Below are 21,167 nucleotides of genomic sequence, written 5' to 3'. Positions count from 1 at the left end.
CCTGCTTTCTCCCCGTCGCAGCGGCGGCAGCAAGAGCAGCAAGGTGACTCTATAAAGCGGACGCGTCCCGAGACACGAAGAGCAACGGACCAATCAGGAGGCGAGGAACGATCAACGTGCTACGTCCAAGGTCTCATTTTAAAGTCCTCAATCGGAACTCTATCAACTAATACAGCGAAGTTAATGACGTACAGCGTATATCCGATATTTAGAAGGCTGTAGTCTTTAACTGACTGATGTTATATTAAAATGAAAAATGTTATTTTAAACATTTTGGCATTTGGCAATAACTTACACACGTGAAGTTGATTATGAATTCATCATCATTTGACCAAAAACATGTTTATACAGACTGATACTTGAAACGATGACGAGCCTTTTGATAAAGAGGCCCTACTCAACTAAAAATTCGTGCATGGCATTCTTATGTCTTTCATTTCCGAGAGAACTTGAATGCCGCAGATGCTACAATGCTAGTGTATAACTGGTAGGCCGCTTTCCGAACGCTCATTGGTTTAGAGCTAGAGAGGGGGAGGGATTTATCATAAGCAACAGCTTGCTGAGGAAGTAGATCCGGGGCAGCGGTGAGTCGAAACACTGAGCAGTTTTATTTCTGTTTTTTTTTGTTTTGTTTTTACCGGATTAAACTCCCATAAAACGCCTCGGTGTGACCGTCCGGCTGCCGGAGATCATATCGCGGAGCTGGCGACAGTTTCTGCTTCGTCACGTTACCGGTGTTTTGGCGAGTGATTGGGCAGCTAGCGTTAGCAAACAGCAGGAAGCTCACTAACAGAAAGTCTGTTAGTGAAGTTTTCCGGAGTTTTTTTACACAGAGATCCAGAAATAAACAATTTATACTACAGGCTGGCAGCGGAGGGATACACGGGAGCTGAGGTACTCATTTATGAGGCGTTATCTGTGTTTGTTCTCCACTGTTTACATGCTGGGTCCTGTTTGTTTAGGGAAGGAAACGAGGAGCTAGAGAAGTAAACACGGAAACAGAAGGAAGGGAAGAAGCACAGAAGGACAAGAGGAGGTAGAGAAGTAAACAAAGAAACAGAAGGAAGGAAAGACGTGCAGAAGGCAGCAAGGTATCGGGTAAGAATCATGGTGGCAGAGAAAAGGCAGGAAGGAGGGATATGCGGAAGGAAAAAAGGACACAGAAAGGACGAGGAGGAGGGGGAAAAAGTGGGGAGAGGTAACAAGGAGGCATTGTACAAAATAAGGAGACAGAGGAGGAACCAAGGACCAACAGCCTAGGAAAGAGAAACTTGTTTTCTCCTCATTAAATGATTTTTTTCTCGCTGTGGTGGTAGGCGGTGTTACCTCTAGGTATCCAATGACAGCTCTCCGATCATGTCCGCGGGCGGGGCTCCACACAGAGCGGACTAATGAGGAGGAGGCAGAGCCATGACGGGCGAGGAGACGAGGGGGGGTCGGCGGTGGCAGGGGAGCAGAGCGTGGCGGTGGGGGGCGTGCCGCGTCTTGCCGTCTTCCTGTTCCCCCCGGAGATGGTGTTCTACGCCGAGCAGAGGAGCTCCCATAGGAGGGTGCTGACCCTCTACAACCCCTACAGCTTCAGCCTCAGCTTCAAGAGTGAGTGCAGCCACGTTTAGGCCCTGGTCACGCCGCCGCTGGCTCTAACCTCCTCTCTCTCTGTCCTCGCAGTGTGGTGCACGGCGCCCTCGTTCTACAGGGTGGTGGAGGCAGAGGGCAACATCCGGGCCAAGTCCTGCGTCGACCTGTGAGTGTTTCAAACTTTATTTAAAACTTAATCCATAACGACGCTCACATGCAATCAAGTATTTCGTTTTCCTGTCAGGGTCGTGCGTCACCTGGACGTCTCCCCCAGAAACTGGGGCCGCAGGGACCGGTTCCGCATGGAGGTGAGGGGCGGAGGCCAGGTGGGACGACGGGAGATTTGGGCGGAGCTTAGAGGAGGACAAGAGGAAGAGGAGCAAAGAGGAGGTCAACAAAGGGCGCCGCCCCGTCCTACTTCTCAGCTCCTGCCCACACAGGCACACCTGCCTGCCTGCACAGGTAAGGCACCATGGAGTGCTCTGATTGGTTCCTGCAGCAGTGCATTCGCGGGTGCAGAGTTGATCTTACTGATGATGTTTCTGTGTGTGTGTCTGCAGCTGTGCGCAGCGCGTCTCAGTGGGCGGTGTGTGTGGCTGTGGCGGTGCTGTGTGTCACAGTGTTGATGCTCCCCCTGCACACTGACAGCAACTCGCTGGTTCCACGCTGGCTGCACGTCTCCACCAATCAGAAGCTGGTCTGTGCCTACACACTGGGTAACACCACGCACACACACACACACACACGTCTGTATGAGCTGAGAGAGAGGGGAGGCAGGGAGGAAATGAGACAGTGGAAAAGTAAGCAAAAAGAAAGTAAAGAATTGAAGGAGATAGAGAAGGAAACAAGGAAGTAGAGAAGAACAGTTATAGGTGAAGAAAGGAGGAATCTAGGGACAGTTAAGAAAATGAGAAGTCAGAGCAGAAAGGAAGGAGTCTCAGAAGGAAATGTGGCGATAAAGAAGCAAACAAGAAAATAGAAAAGGAAATAAGGAAGCGGAAAAGAAACTAGATATAGAGAAGGAATTAGGAGAGAAGGGCAGGAATGAAAAGGAAACAAGAATGTAGTTGGAGGGAAAACGAAGGAGATGAGGCGGTAGAAAAGGAAATGAGATGGTGGATAAGGGAACGAGAAGTTGAAGTTTCAGAAGTACACAAAAACATACAGAGACGGAGGCAGAAAAGGAAATGAGGAGGTAGAGAATGAAGCAGTGATGCTGTGGTTGTCTTGCAGGTCTAGTTACCATGGTGTTTCTACGGTGATGTCATGCTGCAGCGACCTGTGGCCTCACCGTTGTCCACAGAGGAGGAGCCCTCAAACGATTGTCACGGGACAGCGAGTAGCGTGTTGAAAAAAGCTTTATTTAAACGTGTCGACGGAGCGGACGGAGTCATCGACCACTGACGAACAGTTGGATACGAGCGCCGTGAGAAGAAATGGAAGTTAAACCGACGAACATGTGACAAAGCTGCGATGCTGCGTAAATAAAACGATTGTAAATAAAAACAGAAAGTGATGATTTTAAGAGGATTCGAGTCTTTATTTAACTGTAAACAGAACGACACAACATCATCTTTGACCAGAGTGCACTCGCACGTTTAAATAAAGTTTTTACAGAAGCTCAGTGCAGCTCATCATATCCAGGATAAATAAATAAATAAAATAAAACAAAGCAGGTAAACTCTGTGTAATCATGTGTCTGACCTTCAGCTTCTCTGAAGTTTTACTGCTGATGGTAAAATGTTCACAGAGGTTCAGCTTTTCTGCGTGATGCGTCGTTATCCATCAGAACTACAGAGCTGGCCTTCTAGTTGCTGATAAAAACCTCATCTAATCAAGTGATGCATGAATAAGTAATTGATGGAAAAGTTCCAGTTTCTTCGCTGCCATGAATAAAAACCTGTCCTTTAAAAGAATTCCCTGCATCTTTCTGCATGATCATCAGTGCTGATCGTTCTCGATGCTCCTCTGGGATCGCTGATCAGTTTCAGACCTGAAGCAGTGAGCTGCAGATTTCCCATCCATGAACCTGAACCCTGAATGCAATGATAAACACACAATGTCTCTGAAGGACAAGTTTCCCCTGAAGTCTGACATTTCATATTATTGTTAAACTTTGTTATTATTCACACAAACAAGGAGCCGTTCTGACAGGTTAAAAACATTTAAAAGAATAAACGTAGAAAAGAAAAACAATGAATTAATAAAAAAAGATTATAATCTGTGTCACAGATGAGGCTCACTCCAGATTAATGTAAAGAAACAAACTCTCAGATTTATTTTTACCTCATTTAGAAGGTGATTTACACCTGCTGAGTGAAGCACACGAGGAGGAAGAAGGAAATAAGGAAGGAAGGAAATGAGTCCAACACTTTACCATCCGAGATGTTTGTCAATAAAGAAATACACAAGGGGCCTGTCTCAATATGCTTGTATATATACTTGTGCGTACTTGCAGTCTCGTGTACTCGTGATACGTCATCAGTCCAAAACCCAAACGTGGCAATGGCGGAGGAGCGCAGCTAAAACCTTTAAATATTACTCTTTGTGGGTCGCAAAATAAACGTTTAAGTTATTTTGAAGTGAGAATGTAGCTGTGTAAGCTTCAACTATCCGCTCGATTTATCAAGATATCACATATTTCCAAACGTGCTCCGACGTTTTCCGAGACATCGGTTACTCCATAGCAGACCGAGAGGTCGGCACATCGTTTTCAACCCTCCCATGGTCTTTCACTACTCAGGTTAAACATGATATATAAGTCTCTTAGGTAACTTCGAAATGTTAATGTTTGGTTTATTTGTTCCTGAGTAAATCGTTTTGGCTGCGATATATTTCAATTCAGGAGGAAACATTTTCACCGGGATCAAAAACAGCATGTTAATACGTGGAGATTCTGAAGGCTGCTTCAAAATGATCAGATTATATTTTAAATATTTGTTCAGTTCTCTTCCAAACCCCAGCAGCTGTCTGTTGTAATTTTTGAGTGTCCACTAAAATAAAAATAAAGCGTCCTAACATCTCACCTGTTTGTTTTTATTAAGGTATGTACACGTATGTACATGTACACTATTTTTATTAATAGAGATTTCACTACTGAGGTTAAACATGATATATAAGTCACTTAGATCACTTCTAAATGTTAAGGTTTGGTTTATTTCAGTGTTTTATTTGTTCCTGAGTAAACCGGTTTGGCTGTGATTAAAGTTAAGCTTCATAACATATTACTCACAGTTAAATTAAGAGGGGACGGCAGTAAAGACTCCGGACCGGTGACATCATCAAGTACGCTGTACAAATCCCGAGTCCGTGCGTGCCGGACTCGCGTGCTTGAGAATTGAGAAAGGGCCATGGGAGTGTTTTTGGTCTTCTCGCGTTATTTTTTAGTCACCGCGAGAGTTGGAGAGAGTACTGAGACGAGCTGCTGAGTTTTGGCGGAACAGGAGCAGAGCAGGAATAATGGAGGAGGAAAGCCGGGACACGGAGAACAGCGGAGAGGAGTCCTCCTCAGCTCGCGCTGAGCTACAGGTGAGAGGTTATCACAGCTGAAAGAGGACGTGAAGGGGCACGAGGGACTTCCTGTTCAGGCTTTAACGTTGACAGAAGAAAGGAGACAAAACAACCATCGGTACACAGCCGCGCAGTTTAAGAAAACGATGTGCGCGTCTGCATCAGAACTTACGGTCCAAGCTGTAGACTCCGCCAGGAATGCATGGGGCGTTTAGGTGCACCTCGTAAACTCAGCTATCGTCCCCCCAGAAGCCGTGGTGGTTATTTAAACGGCTTTAAAAGTGGTATTATTGTTATTATCAGGTAACAATTTGAGTTTTTTAATGTTTTAATGCGGAATTGAATGGATAATATTGGAATTCTAGATTCAAACGTGTTCATGGCCATAAAACATAATAAAAACAGGGGAAAGGCTGATGAAGAAACTGCATCTGCTCTATAACTACAGGTTAGTGCATCTGTACGGAGAAAGAGTCAGATTGTTCTTATAGCTCTCTTGCACTACATCTATTTCACACTTAAATTTTGTCTTCATTTATTTATTTATACTGTTTGTATTTTGTCTGTTCTATTTATAAATATTAACCAGGCATCTGTGTGTGGATAGCAAAGAATTTCAATACACAGAGAAATACTTTTCTTTGTACATATGACAATAAACACTTGAATCCTGAATCACTAAAGACAGTTTTTAATGGCACCAACAGCTATGCGCTTAATATGCAAGATGATCGTCTCTGCAGTTGTTATCACGCCCTGCAGGCGTTTGCAGTCCATAGCAGTGGTGCTGCTGTACCATGCAGTGATGCAGCTGGTCAGTGTGCTCTCCACAATGCAGTCTCTAAGAGCATCCACAGAGTTTTGTTGTGTCAAAAAACTGGCAGCGAGGACTGAGTTTATGATCTCTGAGCTAAACTCGCAAAACTCTCAATAATATAGTGAGAACACATGGTTCAACACAAAAATGCTGGAGATGCAGCTTAAAAATTGCACAAAATAGTGTGGAATGAAGTAATGGAAACGACAAAGCTAATGATAATTATTCTTTTTAAATTGAATAAAGTAATTCTGTTGATTCCATAATGTATTAATTGTGTTTCAGATTGCTTTAGTTTCAGGCCTGCTTCTGTGTAGTCAAAGAATGTGAGCAGCTTGCATAGAAAGGTAGACCAAGTAGACCAAGGTGAGCGAGATAAGATGGGGAGACAGTGGTGTCACCATAGAGATGGAGAGAGAGAGAAAAGTACTAGGAGTTGTGTCACAGAGTGCAGCTTCCACGACCCTATATAGAAGAGTGCATCCCTTTGTTTAGCCAGACCTCGCCCATAGAGAGCTCTTAGCTGCTTGGTCTCCAGATATGTGTTCACTGAATGCTTGGAAAATAAAGAGTGTCAAAGGAAGTTCTTGTCTCTGTTTGATCTCTACCATCAAAACAATCTGTGAAGTCGGCAAACTTCAACAATAGTTTATTAGAAAACAGCTTAGAGAAAGTGAAGAAGCTCAGACAAAACTAAACAAATAAATAACAAATATAATAATAGAGCGCTGCGGGGGGTGATGTCCACACATAATGTACTCGCACTAGTTTCTCCCTGCAGAGGAAACACAAGACGGTCAGACACACACACACATCACTCCACTAGTGCACAAACACAAAAAGTAGATTAGATTGGAACAGGATGTTCTGAGCACAACATCCCTGTTTGTCAGATGGATACACAGTAGGTGAGGCCATAAACAAATGTCCCATAGTGCTACTCTGTTGTAATCTTACAGTATTTATTAACTTTAAATACTCCAGTGTGAATTACTTTGTGGTCGGCTGTTCCAAAGTTTGTGAGTGGAGGATCTCTGAGTTTGGACTCGAGAGAAAGTCAGAAACAAAAACATTGTTTCAGCCTGGGAGCCAAACCGGAGTGAGCTGCTTTTGTGTTCAGTTTTACGTAGAGCTGGGTGATATAAGATTTTTTCATATCACGATATGTTTTTTTTCATTTCAGGCGATAACAATATATATCATGATATAAGCCAAATAACTACACTTGTAAGATTTAAATGTGCCGTTGCTCACAAGTAAAATGTGAAATAATCAGCAGCTTGTTTTGATTTAAATATTTATTTCCCATAATAAGTTCAACAGGGTAAGGCAAGGCAAGTTTATTTGTATAGCACAATTTAACAACAAGGTGATTCAAAGTGCTTTACAGAGACATTAGAAACAAAAACAAATAAAAAGCATGATTTAAAATTGATTAAAACAAGCAAACAAACTAACTAATTAACAAACAAACAAACAAAACAGTATATAAAATCAAAACAGATAAAATCAAAACAGATAAAATCAGTAGTTAAAATGTAAGTTTTGAAATTTAAGCTTAAGTGCGGATTTGGTGCTTTATTCAAATGCAGCTGAGAACAGGAGAGTCTTCAACCTGGATTTAAATAAACTGAGTGTTTCAGCTGATCTGAGGCTTTCTGGGAGTTTGTTCCAGATATAAGGAGCATAAAAGCTGAATGCAGCTTCTCCGTGTCTGGTTCTGACTCTAGATGTACTTAAGGAACATGAAACTTTTTCAGATAAATAAAGGCAAATATTGCAAACTACACAAAAGGCAGCCGCTAAAGCGTTTAAGTTTCAAAACAGAACAAACGAAACAGACTAAATTGTCAATTCCACTTAGAAACAAAATATTAATTCTAAAAATAAATCTTAGTTTGTTTTACAGAAGAACAGACAAAATTGACTAACTTTTGTCAATATCAAATAAACTGAGAACTAAAAGGAAATTCTCGATCTCTCCTTGTTGTATAGCTGAGCTTTTCAAACAGTTTAACAGTTACTTTAGTCTGACAAAAGCCGAATGACGAATTAGTGCTTCCAGTCAGAGATTGAGCATGCACCGCTTTATTGTATTTCCAGACTTGCTTTCGGCACATTTACAGAGCGCGCTACTCTGCTTGACTTGAAATAGCCGAAATAGCTTCACACTACAGAACTTCTGTGGCTCTTCCGTTCGACAATCTCTCCGGCATTGGAACCATCATCTGTTTTCTCTTCGGTAACAGGTCACGTGACGTGACGCTGCGGCTGTGATTGGTTCGGCTCTGCGCTACTTAATTTGGATTGGCTGTTCTTCTTCTTTTTTTTAAGAGGACAAGAGAGATGAGGCCTATCGCAATAGTTTAACTTTTCTATCGAGAAAAAGTTATTCCGCAATACATATCGTTATCGTTCTATCACCCAGCTCTAGTTTTATTAAATATTAATTAATAAAAATTTCACGCGCAGAGCTCACAATGAGCTGCAGTCTGCTGAAGCATGAATCTGAGGATAGCACGAGGCACTCAGAGGTCAGCATGATAACCCTGGTTATCCTCCCTCAGCTAAACATGTTCTACAATGAAGGAGAGAGGAAGAAATTAGGCAGAGAGGGAACAGGGAAGGAAAGGAGGAGGTGAGATGGGAGAGAAGTAGACATGGAGAGAGAGAGAAAGAAATGAGGAGGTGGAGATGGAAAGCAATTTGAAAGAAGAGTGGATAGAAAGATAGAGAACCAAACAAAGAGGAAGAGAAGGAAATAACTAAGAGAGAAATAAACAAGGAGGGTGAGAAGAAATTAAGGAGAGGTTGAAGCCAATGAGGAAGGAGAGAAGAAGAAAGGAAGTAGAAGATAATGAAATGTTATAATGAAATGTGTTAATAAGGAAAAAAAGAAAACATTTCCTCCGTGTTTCAGTATCTGTGTTTTCTTCTTCTCCTTTTCTTCCCTACCTACTTGTCTCTCTGTCCACCTCTTCTACAGGTGAAAAATTTGAATATCATGTTCAATTATTTCATTAATTCAACTTAAAAGGTATAACTAATGTACTATATAGACTCATTACATGCAATGCTAGATATTTCCAGCCTTTATTTGTTAATATTCTGATGATTATGGCTTATAGTTTATGAAAACCCCAAATTCAAAAGCTCAAAAAATTAGAATATTGTTCAATATTTTAGGCTCAAAGTGTCACACTGTAATCAGCTTATTAATCCAAAACACCTGCAAAGAGTTCCTGAACCGTGAAATGGTCTCTTAGTCTGGTTTAGTAGGAATCACAATCATGGGGGAGACTGCTGACCTGACAGTTATGCAGAAAACCATCATTAACACATTCCATAAGAAGGGAAAGCCTCAAAAAGTAATTGCATAAGAAGTTGGGTGTTTCTGAAGTGCTATTTCAAAGCACATTAATAGAAAGTTATGTGGAAAAGTGTGGAAGATAAAGGTGCACTGTGGTTTATTAAGTCCAGAGTAAATGTAGCCGTCTACCAGGATATTTTGGAGCACTTTATGCTTTCTTCTGCCGACGAGCTTTATGGAGATGCTGACTTCATTTTGCAGCAGGAATTGGCACCTGCCCACACTGCCAAAAGATCCAAAACCTGGTCCAATGACCATGGGAATGCTGTGCTTGATTGGTCAGCAAAATCACATGACCTGAAACCCGTAGAGAATCTATGGGGCATTGCCAAGAGAAAGATGAGACATGACATGAGATTGAACAATGCATCCTGGTCTTCACAGCACCTCAGCAGTGCCACAGGCTGATAGCATCCATGCCACGCCGCATTGAATCAGTAATTCATGCAAAAGGGGCCCAAACCAAGTACTGAGTACATAAGCATGACTATACTTTTCAGAGGTCTGACATTTCTGTATTTAAAATCCTTGTTTTATTGATTTCATGTAATATTCTAATTTTCTGAGATTTTGGCGTTCTTATAAGCTGTAACCCATAATCATTAAAATTATAACAAATAAAGGGTTGAAATATCTTGCTTTGCAATGTCTATCCTATATTAGGTTCAGCTTTTAAACTAAATGATTGAAATAAAGGAAATTTTGCACGATATTCTAATTTTTCAAGTTTCACATGTATTTCTCCTCCCTTTTTCCATCCGCCCTCCTCCACCAGGTTTCAAAGCTCAGTCCCCTGTGTGTTCTCTCTGTAATTACATTCACCTTGTTTTACCAAATTGTCCTTCTTTTTCCTCTTTTGCCATAGAAACGTGGTGGCCACAAGAGACCCAGACATCATGGCTCCCAGCACCAGGACAACGCCTCAAACAAGAATCGGAAGATTCACATGGATGACAAACAGTACAGCTGTGATCAATGCCCATCCATTTTCGCTCGACTGCAGACTTTCTTAACGCACCAGCGTGTTCACACAGGAGAGAGACCGTACAGATGTGACACATGTGGCTCAGCTTTCACTCAGTTGTCTCATCTGAGGAGGCACGAGCGAAGTCACACCGGGAAGAAACCATACAGGTGTGATCAGTGCCCTTCCACTTTCACTCAACTAAGTGGTTTCTTGAGCCACCAGCGTGTTCACACAGGAGAGAGACCATACAGCTGTGACACATGTGGCTCAGCTTTCACTCAGTCGTCCCATCTGAGGAAGCACAAACGAAGTCACACCGGGGAGAGGCCATACAGCTGTGATCAGTGTGGTCAGACTTTTACTCTAAAATGTAGTCTGAACACTCACTGCATACGTTTGCACACAGCAGAGAAACCATACAGCTGCGACCAGTGTGGTAAAAGTTTTGCTTTGAAATTTTCCCTGAAAGTCCACCAGCAAATCCACACCAGAGAGAGTCCGCCCTGGTGTGAGGAGTGTGGAAAACCTTTTTCTCACACGTGCTCCCTTAAAAATCATCAAAGAGTTATCATTGGAGAAAGGCCGTACAGCTGCGACAAGTGTGGGAGAAGTTTCAAGCAGAAGTGTATTTTACAAAAACACAGCAAAACTCACACTGGAGAGAAGCCATACAGCTGTGAGGAGTGCGGGCAGAGTTTCACCCGCCCGTGCTCTCTGAGGAAACATCAGCGTATCCATACCGGAGAAAGACCGTACAGCTGTGATGAGTGTGGGAAAGCCTTCAGTCGGCAGTTCAGCCTGACATGTCACATGCGAATCCATACAGGAGAAAAACCATACTGGTGTGAGGACTGCGGTCAAACGTTCCGTCACAAGGGCACCTTCAAACAACACCAAGAACAACATCAGAATAGGACAGAGAACTTGGAGCCGGGATCAGCAGAAGTCTCTTTATAAAGAACCATTTCATGTTTCATGTAGAAGATTTTCAGATCTTCTTCCTTTTTAATGTCTGCAGTGGAATTCCGTATGAGGTTGTTCTATTGTTCAGAACATCATAAACACATTGGTGTGGTCTGCTTGTTGCAGTGTGCTGCTGTGAGGGGAAAAACGCTGAAGAACAGAAATGAGTAACTTTCTGTGGCACTCTTAAATTAATACTGTGAATAATACCTATGGGAGATTTAAAAACAAACAAACAAACACCCAATTAAAGATGACAAACATTTATTTAATGTAGGCACAGAAAATGAGACTGACCAGAACCCACCTCCACAAACCAGGAGCTGCTCACAGTTCTGCATATCGGGCATTTCAGAGCCCCCGATCAAAACCCTTTGCTCCTGTTAGGACGATAAATGGCACACTTCTTCTTTAAGGACCACAAACTTGTGCTTCCTGTAGAAGCTGCCCTGATCCTGCCTTTTTCCGAAGCTATGTTGTTACAGTGCTGAACCACTACCTGGGGGGGAAAAAAACTAAAACAAAGTAAAACTGCATTTGTTTTACTTTTACTTTTTTTTCTGCTGCAAAGTAAAGTTTGTTTCCTTTTCAGGGCCTGTAAAATGAAATCATTAACCTCATTAATGTTTATTATAATGTTTGTTGACAAAAAAATAAAGGGATGCGAACCAGTCTGGTCCTTTCTGTAAGTTTCAAAGAAAATAACCTAAATATCTAAACATGTCACAGCTCTCTTTGTCATCCGAGTTTTATTGTGTAAAAAATCAGAAAAAAATATCTAAAACTAATAAAAACTGACCTGAAATCAGCAAAATGACTAAAAATAAACCAAAAAGATTCAGGTGAATGAGTCTAAATCACAGTGCAGCCAACACGCAGCTGCTTGAGACTCCACAATTTTATTAACAATTTCAATAATTACAGTGGATAAAGCGTGGTGATATTTAAATGGAAAAGCAACAGAACTGGAGTTCATGAAAAATTTAAACTTTTTATTACCAAACAGTGACAAGGCACAGATGTGAAGTTTAGTTTAATAAATGTTCAGGCTCAAACAGAAAAAACAAAACATGGGAACACGTTTTTTTACAGTCAAACTCAGCTCATTGTTTCAGGTTAAACTGCTGGAATCCAAACAGAGGCTGATATCTCGGCACCAATTCACTGTGTGATGATCTGGTTTCATGCTCAGTGCTCATTAAAACTTCAGAGCTTTATTGATCAGGACAGTTAAAACAAACATTTAACATGTGGAGCTACATGTTCTGTGACGCTTCAGTAGTTAATAATAATCGCATCATTCACTGGTTAATAAGTGATCATAACAATGGGAGGATTGCCTCTACAGCCCCAGCTCAAGCCCCGCCTCATCTTCATGGAAGCTTTGGTCAGGCACGTCAAAGGTCAGCCCGGCCTCTCGCTCAATGCTGTCATCCCACAGTGGCAGGAACTCAGAGTTTTCCTCTCTGGCACCGCCCACGTCGCCAACTTCAGACACGCCTCCCTCTGCAGCCACTTCTGAGATCAGACCGGGTTCTCTGTGCCGAGGTCGTGTCAGGAGATGGTGGAAGGTCATCAGCAAAGGCTGGTAGGGGGCGGGGTCAAAAAAAGAAAGGGGGGAGTCACACTAGAGTTGATTTATTTTGTAGAACCTAAAGGAGCCAAGAAGACGACAAGCTGACTTGAGGGGGAGGCTGAGTTAGTTCCATAGACCCAACCAGGAGACGTGGGAGCCCACCTAATGCGTTATCATTACACTTTCATCAATTAGGAATCAGTTTGAACCGGCTGTGCTTTCAGTCTCGTCTCAACTCGTTTTTTTTAGTTTTATTGCTGTAAGTCACGTGACCTGCACAGGACTGCAGACAGAAATAACCTAAAACCTGACAGGTGTATATCTTATATTTTTATATTAGCATCCATCAACATCAATGTAACATAATATAATAGATATAATATGTAATAGAATATAATATAATTTAAGCTGTCTGCGCCCCAGAGTCTCACTCATCTGATCTTCCAGAAGATCAGATCAAACATTCTTGTTTAAAGTATTGCCCAGGTGTGTGTGATGTCACTGTGATGTCACCCTGTGTTGGCTCTCCACGCTGTCCTCTCCATCTCTGGTGTCTCTCTCTCCGTCGCTTTCTTGCTCGCCCGCTCTCTCTCCCAGTAAAACTAGCTCATTGATCCACAGGTTGGTGCCGGTGGTGCTGTTGGTGTCACTGGGAGGCTGGAGGAGCTCCTCACTCTGACCCACACACACACATTTAACATTTAATCTCATTAAAATAAGCTTTATTTACATCAAAGTGACGGCTCACCTCCTGAGAGGAGTCCACCTGCTCCACAGCCTGCAGGATATGACATCACACACACGTCATGACATCACACATTGTAGCACAGTAAGAGTGACGATATTTGTTTACGGAGCCGTGTGAGTGTGTGTGTGTGTTACCGTGTTCTCCAGGTTCTGCCGTTCTCGCATCATTTGTGGACCCTGTAAACATCAACCAAACGGACCGATTCAGTCACTCTGTCCTTAATAACCACAGCTGATTGGTCACATGGCACAGTGACACTCATTTTAAAGCTGCAGTTTCTCTTTCTTTTAATCTACAAGGTAAAAAACTACAAATAAGAAAAAAACTCAGCACGTGTCAGGACGTAATGACTGCAGATGGAGGACATATTATAAAATTATTTCTGATGGATGCTGCTGAGGTTTTTGAATGATGTAGCATTTTATGTTGTGATCATTTAACAAGATATAGCAGATATTTGCATTAGCTGGACTGCAGGACCAGACTCTGTTCAGTTTTTACCAAATTAAAGATTTTACCAGACTCTAACCTCAAAGCTGCAAATAGACTCAGAGAATACAGTGAGATTGTGTTGTAACTCAGGTCACCTCTGACCTCTGAACTCTGGCTTGACTCCGAGGAAACTGATGAAGAAGAGGAGGAGGAGGAGGAAGTGATCTTCTGAGCGGGGTCAGGAGGGGCCGAAGGCTGCAGACACACAGTGATGTTAGAAACTGAAGAACTTCAGATGAAGATGCTTTAATGTAAGGAAGGCAGTAGGGTTTTATCTGGATACACATGTTACAGTGTGTGTGGGAAACACAAGGCTCAGGCTGAAGAAATAGCTGCATCAATATCTGCCTGAAGAAAACACCTCAAAATACAAGTTTACTACAACTCTGATGGACTCTGCTGCTCTAGCTGTAGCCACATAGAACTGAGAGTACTCTGTGTACTTGTACTGCACTGACTCACTGCTGTTTGGTCCACTTGGCTCTGCAGGTGGAGCTGAAGGCTGTGGAGGTCTCCTGGAAGCTGCAGACAAAAACAAACATGTCTCAGAGTCACAGATGAGCCTCATGTCTGACTCGTGAACTGACCAGTATGATCCAGCCTTACGGGCGCAGCCTGGTTCTGATCCAGCAGGCTGACGATCATCAGAAGCAGCCACATCGTAACAAGCGCTCGGGGCGGTCCTGGAGGTCCGGGGTAATCCTGGTCCTGTGGGGGGTCCTGCAGGTTCTGACCAAGTCTTGCTCTGCTCCGTCTGTTTTATTGCGTGTTTGGCAGGAAGTGTCATGTCATCATGTCGCCCTCAGTCTCTGCCCCCCTCCCACGGATGTTACGCCCATCAAGAGAAATATCAACAACAACAACAGGCTGATTTATACTGGCAGGGAGTGTCTCTGTGTGTGAGAGCGAGTGTTCACTGCAGTAAGGGTGTGATGTGAAAGCAGTCGTCATGCAAATGTTTTATTGTTTCTTCTGATGGAAGCAGCTGTTTAACATGGCGAAGCTCAAAGTGCTTCCATCCTGCTTTAATGGGGAGAAATCAAACCTCAGGACATATTTGGATGTTTGTGGTTCCTCAGGTGTGTCCAGGCCCTTCATTAGTCCAGAGCTCCGCCCTCTGATCCAGGACTTTGGGTTTATTTTGTACAGTTTAACTTTTATTTAAACTGATGATGTCAGAGGAAGTGAAATAAGGATTAAAAGTACTTCCAGATGAGGTGTGTGTGTGTGTGTGTCAGATTCATGGAGCTGCGGTGAACCAACACAACAACACATCCAGCTGGCAGTAAACACATTTCACAACCAGCAGGACTTCCTGCCACACAACCACACGACACCAGAGAGAGCGGAAGCCAAGTGTTACAGAAGAGGCTCAACAATAAACCAGATTAGACACAACCATCAGCTTCATAATAAATTCTACTTTAATATTCACCATCCTATCACAGTTCACCTTTTTTTAATCATCTCCCTCCTGAACATCTCAGGTCTGACTTCTAAGTAGGAATGATGGGAATTTTCAGATCCTGCAGTTCAAATAATTGATTTAAATGAATGAAGGTGCGGCTGTTTTTAATGTTTCATTTTTTAGAATTGTTTTAAAATCCCATTGAAAGTAGAAAACTTTGTGAGTCCAGTCCTTCCCGTTTCAGGGTGAGTATCTGGTCATGTGACTTGTGAGTTCGGCCTGCTGGAATAAACTTTATCCACCAACATGTGGTCTTTATTATGAAAAGCATATGAGTTTACACACCAAATAACCCAGACCTTTCTAATAGCAACTGGCTTGCTTTTATACTCTACCTGATTCAGGTGAGCCTCTTGTATAACCCATATCTGGGAAACCAAGCAAACCAAATGACACACTGATCATCCACGTAAGCAAACATCAAAGCACAACACAACACATGGAAGACTTATTTATATACGCACAAAGTCCCACAAATAATTCAATTACACATACACTTCAGTCAATTATATATAAATTAGAAACACCTTAACCAAACTCCCCTAAGCTGGCACAGTGGTTTATTCTAAGAGCTCATAAGCAGCTGATTGAGCTGCTCTTACTCGTTTGCTCCTGTAAAAGAAGTGACCAGGAAAAGGTGAGTACAGCAAACACACTTCTCTTAAATACATGTTTGAGGAATTTAGGTTTACAAGACAAATGATGAACTGCAATCAGCTGCCACTCAGGTTCTTCTTCTCGACACAGGATGGATGTCCAGTCCCTCCAGATGTTTCTTCACCTTCCATAAAAATGTCAAATTCAATAAACCTAATACAGAATCACCAAACCATAAACGTTTCTTTTTCATGTAACGTTTTAAATACCAATCCCTCAATCCATAAAAATACATTCATTTATTTATTATTTATTTACAATTAAAATACAGGCAAGCGTAGTGGAACACCTGGGTCTCCATTACATGGCTCTATGAAAATGGACTTTCAGGATGGATTCTGGATGGAAAGGATGGAAGTTTTTGGGTGTCAGATTTGGAGGATTGGAGAAAACAAAGTACATGGTGTACTCACATTCCTGCTGGGATCTGAGACATCTGTGTGGTTTTTGGCATCACTGCTTCTGAACCACCCTCAGAATAAAAGCAGGAACTGGAGCGTGGTGGCGGCCAGCGTCCCATCACTGCCCCGTTACAGATTTGACAGCGCAGAGGCGAAGGCTCAAACACCCGGACATTGAAAGTTCCCTCTGCGGTCAGATTTCACCATCAGCTTTCTGAAAACATCTGTGTGTGTGTGTTTCTGATCTATTTCTAAGTCAGTGCGTTGGATGCAAAGCAGTGTTTATCTGCCTGCCACAAACCACATACACATAAACTCACACACTGAAGTGTCTGTCAGCAGCTCGCATCATACAGCAGACATTTCATCATCCTGTTCTTCTTCTTCTGTGAAGGAAACCGATTTCATTTTGATGAAAAAGTTGGCCTCCTCACCTTCCCTATAAACCTTGAGTGGACAAACAATAGAAATTAAACTCTTTAACTAATAAATACATTTTTTTAAAGACGGAGACTCTACAGTACGCAGCGGTAGCATCTCTTCCACAGTGTAGCCTGCAATCATTTGTTTAAGCTCACCTTCAGACGCTTTCTGTGCTGCTGAAGTAAAATCAAGTTTCGTCTGCTTAGCAGCAGTTGCCGCGGTGATGGATGATGAACAAGGATCACTCAGAAGTGTTCGTCTATGCTCTGTGTCAGCCGCTTCAGTAGATTACTCGTGCTATTAACAGCAGCCGATACTTTTTACATATTACTGTAATGTTCTTGTCTGCTTGTTTCAGAAAGGTGAAGAGACGGGAATATGTCCATTTCTAAAAACAGCCACACGCTTCAGTCCGACATCTTCCGCTTTAGAAAACGACTGTGCAGCAAACTGGCGCGAAATGACGTGCAGCTGCACTACAGCGATGTTAAAGCGGCAGAGTTTACTTCTTATTTTACAATGTAACGCAAGTACATTGTAAGTAACTGTAATTAAAATACCTAAAAATGAACAGTAATCAGTTACTCTACTTTTTCAGTGGAAAAGTAATTGAATTAGAGTAACGCGTTACTTAGTAACGCATTACACCCAACACTGCCTGCAACTATCACAATGACACCATAAAGTTTTGGAAAATACCACATTGAGTTTAACTTTAGCAACATTTTAACTCGTTATACTTCTTAATACAGCATTACTGACTTCACAGTGACACAAAAAGATTCATTTATAAACACTAGACTGATGCAATACAGACTGCAGCTCAGACAGCTGCTGGAGACAGATGTGTGTGTGTGTGTGTGTGTGTGAGTACTTTAACTCCTTTATTTCACACAGACAGCTTCAGCATTTGTTCTGCATTCTCTGCTTTAATTTGAATGTAACAGAAAAACACGACTAGAATTTACACAAACGTGTTTACAGGCTGACATTAATGTGTTTCTGCACATGCTTGTCCTCTGGTCATGTGATCATGTGGTTTGTAGGAACCCTCCTCTTCCTCAGAGGATCCACCTGTGCTTCCTCTCCTCTCTCCTCCACCTGTTACAGTGAGGGAACGTCCTCCATGATGGAGGAGCTGCTGGAAAGTGCTGAGAGTTTCCTCCAGAGTGAGACCTCTGTCACAGTTCAGAGGATCTACGGCAGCAGAGACCTTCATGGACACTAAAAGTCTCAAACACACAACAACAACATCACACTGACTCCACTCGGACATCACTGATCAATAATCAAAGAACACACAGATCAAACTGATTGATCAGCCATCAGAGGAGTCGGATCAATGGAGCTGCTTCTGTTCCTGATGTCCCCTGTTTGATCCTGGACCTGAACTCTCCCTGCAGAGGAGACACAACACAGTCAGAGACACACACACACACACACACACACACACACACACACACACACACACACACACACAAGTGACGGGTTTTCAAGGTGATAATTGCTCCACTAACAGTGAGACATGGATTCTTTTTTATTCATTGTTGTTGGATTTTTATTGTTGTAGCCCTGGCTATATAAGTAGCTCATTATTTAAATTTGTTCATTAAAATTGATAGTTAGCTGCAAATGTTTAATGTGTTCAAGAATGTGTACAAATGCCTGCAAAGTATGTGATGTGTGTCAGTTAAATGCACAACCTTTTTATTTGTATTTCGAGGTTTATGTCATTATTTTTGATTATGGTATTGATATGTACTACAGCTCCAGTGAACCCTGAAGTAGTCTCAGGTAGAGGGGTGGGAGTAAGTGGGGAGCCGTGTGCTGCAGGAAGCGAGAGAGACGAGAGCTGAACAGCGTCGAGTGAACGCAGAGTTCATAGAAGGGCGACAGACGTATTTTCGGGTTGACGGATAGTTAACTGGAGTCGAGAACTGTTGTACCCTACTGTGAGGTAAATGTGAATTTTGTCTGACAGTTGTACCCAATGTTATTGTGTAAAACGGGCTAACTGCTAACCGCGATTAGCCGCTAGCACAACTGCTAACACAGCCGCTAGCACGACTGCTAACATAGCCGCTAGCGTAGCCGAGCATATTCGCTAAGCTCTTGTTCTGCTCTTTTTTATTTATTAAGCTAATGCTAAGATTGAATGTTATGGCATGTGAACTGGCATTTAGCGGGGTTGTGTGATTCAGTAGGAGGAGACGGACGTCTTGCTGGCGTGTCAGAGACGTCCCTTCTGCTGGTGTGCTGAAGTTATGTGTTCACGTGGGAGCACGTGGAAAGGACGACTGTGAGTGCTGCTGCCGCGGCCTGCTGGTAGCCGTGACCCAGTTTCCCCGCTATCCCCTTGAACTGCCTGGAGGTGTGAGTACTGTTGTTTGCACGTGCTTTTTATTTTTACTGCTTGGCAACAAATGAAGCGGCCATATTGTTTTAGGTCCCAACGCACCCGAGCCACGACTCAGGCCTGCAGCGAGGGGCTTGCTAGCAGAAAGACTGTAGCACTTGAGGTGTGTGTGTGTTTGGTGAGAGTGCGTGTGGGCCCACAATATTATTTGATTATTTTGTTTCTGTTGAGGTAGATACCTTACCATTGTTTAACAAACTTTATTGATTTTACTTATTTTCTTTTGTGTTGTTAATTAAGCATTCACTAAAGTGGAGTTAACATTATAATTGACCTGCTTGTGTGTGGTTTGTTTCCATATAGTTTAGTTTTATTGCATATTTAATACCATAAGCATTAAAAAGGGAGTATCAGTAGGAAAGTAACAAAAGGAACCCAGCGCCCCTCTCAATAGAATGTGGGACGGGTGTTACATTGTGCTGGCTTGTTTCCCCTGATGCGTGTGAGGCTGTGAGTCAGCTGAAGATTGTTTACTCTCGTGAGGAGCTGCTACAACTTAACGTCTCGTATGGTGGTAAAGACCTTACTTCATGTATGCCGCATTTTATACGGAGAGATTTTAACAGAACAAGTGACAAAAGGAAAAGAAAAAGAGGGAGACTCAGAGGTGTCAAATTGCGTCTGAGGAGACAACAGGTTGGACTCCCCTGGCCTCTGTAGCATCTTTCCTCTAGACGAAGGTTTCTAGTTCCAAAGAAAACAGTTTTGTCTCTGCTGCCGTCACTAAACACAATAAGAACTGTTTTATTTGATTCATCTTGATCTATATTGTTTTTTATTGCTTGTGTAATAATCAAATGTGTTTGTCAGGGTTTAATGGGTGGGTGTGTGTTTTGTGAGGGGATGCCAAATGTTATAATTATTTTCATAAAGCCAATTTATCTATGGGTATAAATAAAGTAAATTGAACCCTTAGGTAAAATTTAGACTAACTGTAACCCTGACAGTAAAACCACATTGACTTAAAACTTGTTGGACCAGACATTTTGTCCCCACGAGTATAGTGCCAATGTTCTGTCCTCACAAAGATGTGTAAACATGTACACACAAACCTCTGACTTTGAGCTGCACTCTCTTCCTTCTAACCACAGCTCGATTCCTCACCACGTAGCATGCATATTCTCCACTGTCTCTCTCTGTGGGGTGTTTCAGGGTCAGACTGAGGTCTCCCGTTTTCAGCAGGTCTTCATTCATCTTCGTTCGGTCTCTGTAAACCTGGTGCTGTTCTTCAGGCTGCTCAGAGCCGTTCTCATACACTTGGACCAACATTAGTGGTTCAGGCTCCTTGCATTCCCAAACCACTCTAACATCTCCAGGCAGGTTTTGTGTGGTTCTGAAGGGCAACTGGACAGACTCCACCCCCTCCTCCACCTCCACCTGACAGACTGAGAGGACAACAAACACAACATGAGCTGTACAAAGTGTGATTGGTGTTCACAGAGCAGCATCATGTGACTCTTGTTCTGCACTAAATGAAGCGATGGAGTGGCGCCTCCTTCAGGCAGAGAAACAGCTCATATAGAGAAATAATTATTAGAGCAAAAACAAGAGTGGAGCTGCAAATAAGGCCGAGAGGAACGCTGCAGAAAACTGTTCATGTGTGAATTCATAACTTCATAGATTTCTTTGAGCACTAAAATCAGAGCTGCTTCTATTTCTAATATGACAGCTGTACATTAGAGCTGGAACACTTTAAATATGAGCCATAAAAACATGATACTCTACAAGTGCATTCAGCTCTGACACTGTCACATCATGAAGAAGACTTGGAAATCACTTTG

General features: G+C 42.5%; 4 protein-coding genes across 8 annotated transcripts in view; 2 read left to right on the top strand and 2 right to left on the bottom strand.

Moving 5' to 3' along the window:
* The first annotated feature begins 18 nt into the window (after window positions 1–18).
* Window positions 19–3,103, top strand: LOC146521117 (motile sperm domain-containing protein 1-like). 4 transcript variants are annotated; one of them, XM_085154550.1, is made up of 6 exons: window positions 19–130; window positions 1,317–1,596; window positions 1,669–1,744; window positions 1,823–2,040; window positions 2,139–2,294; window positions 2,812–3,103. In XM_085154550.1, the coding sequence occupies exons 2-6, from the start codon at window positions 1,392–1,394 to the stop codon at window positions 2,838–2,840; spliced, it is 684 nt and encodes a 227-aa protein (XP_085010676.1). In that variant the 5' UTR covers window positions 19–130; window positions 1,317–1,391; the 3' UTR covers window positions 2,841–3,103. The 4 variants fall into 4 exon arrangements, with proteins under 4 accessions (XP_085010676.1, XP_085010673.1, XP_085010674.1 ...); XM_085154547.1 differs by lacking the exon at window positions 19–130 and adding an exon at window positions 434–584; XM_085154548.1 differs by lacking the exon at window positions 19–130 and adding an exon at window positions 591–894.
* Window positions 3,104–4,708: 1,605 nt separating this feature from the next.
* On the top strand, window positions 4,709–11,525 carry LOC146521116 (uncharacterized). Its single transcript, XM_085154493.1, has 2 exons — window positions 4,709–5,106; window positions 10,141–11,525. Exons 1-2 carry the CDS (start codon window positions 5,038–5,040, stop codon window positions 11,197–11,199), a joined length of 1,128 nt encoding a protein of 375 aa, XP_085010619.1. The 5' UTR covers window positions 4,709–5,037; the 3' UTR covers window positions 11,200–11,525.
* Window positions 8,198–14,767, bottom strand: LOC146521115 (uncharacterized). The gene is made up of 7 exons (XM_085154551.1): window positions 14,628–14,767; window positions 14,484–14,543; window positions 14,124–14,216; window positions 13,664–13,705; window positions 13,530–13,559; window positions 13,295–13,456; window positions 8,198–12,790 (listed from the first exon to the last, which is right to left on the bottom strand). The coding sequence occupies exons 1-7, from the start codon at window positions 14,679–14,681 to the stop codon at window positions 12,548–12,550; spliced, it is 684 nt and encodes a 227-aa protein (XP_085010677.1). The 5' UTR covers window positions 14,682–14,767; the 3' UTR covers window positions 8,198–12,547.
* Window positions 14,768–18,267: 3,500 nt separating this feature from the next.
* The window catches only part of LOC146521113 (butyrophilin-like protein 2), a 33,409-nt gene continuing 30,509 nt past the window's right edge, over window positions 18,268–21,167 (bottom strand). For both annotated transcript variants that reach the window (XM_085154392.1, XM_085154393.1), the window contains 2 exons: window positions 20,439–20,771; window positions 18,268–18,367 (listed from right to left, as the gene is read on the bottom strand). In XM_085154392.1, the coding sequence (XP_085010518.1) occupies window positions 18,276–18,367; window positions 20,439–20,771 (425 nt within the window). In that variant the 3' untranslated portion in view covers window positions 18,268–18,275. The remainder of the gene's footprint in view (window positions 18,368–20,438; window positions 20,772–21,167) is intronic.

Source organism: Neolamprologus multifasciatus, chromosome 3 (assembly GCF_963576455.1).
Source record: "Neolamprologus multifasciatus chromosome 3, fNeoMul1.2, whole genome shotgun sequence".
NCBI lineage: Eukaryota > Metazoa > Chordata > Actinopteri > Cichliformes > Cichlidae > Neolamprologus > Neolamprologus multifasciatus.
This window is presented reverse-complemented; position numbering and strand designations above follow the sequence as displayed.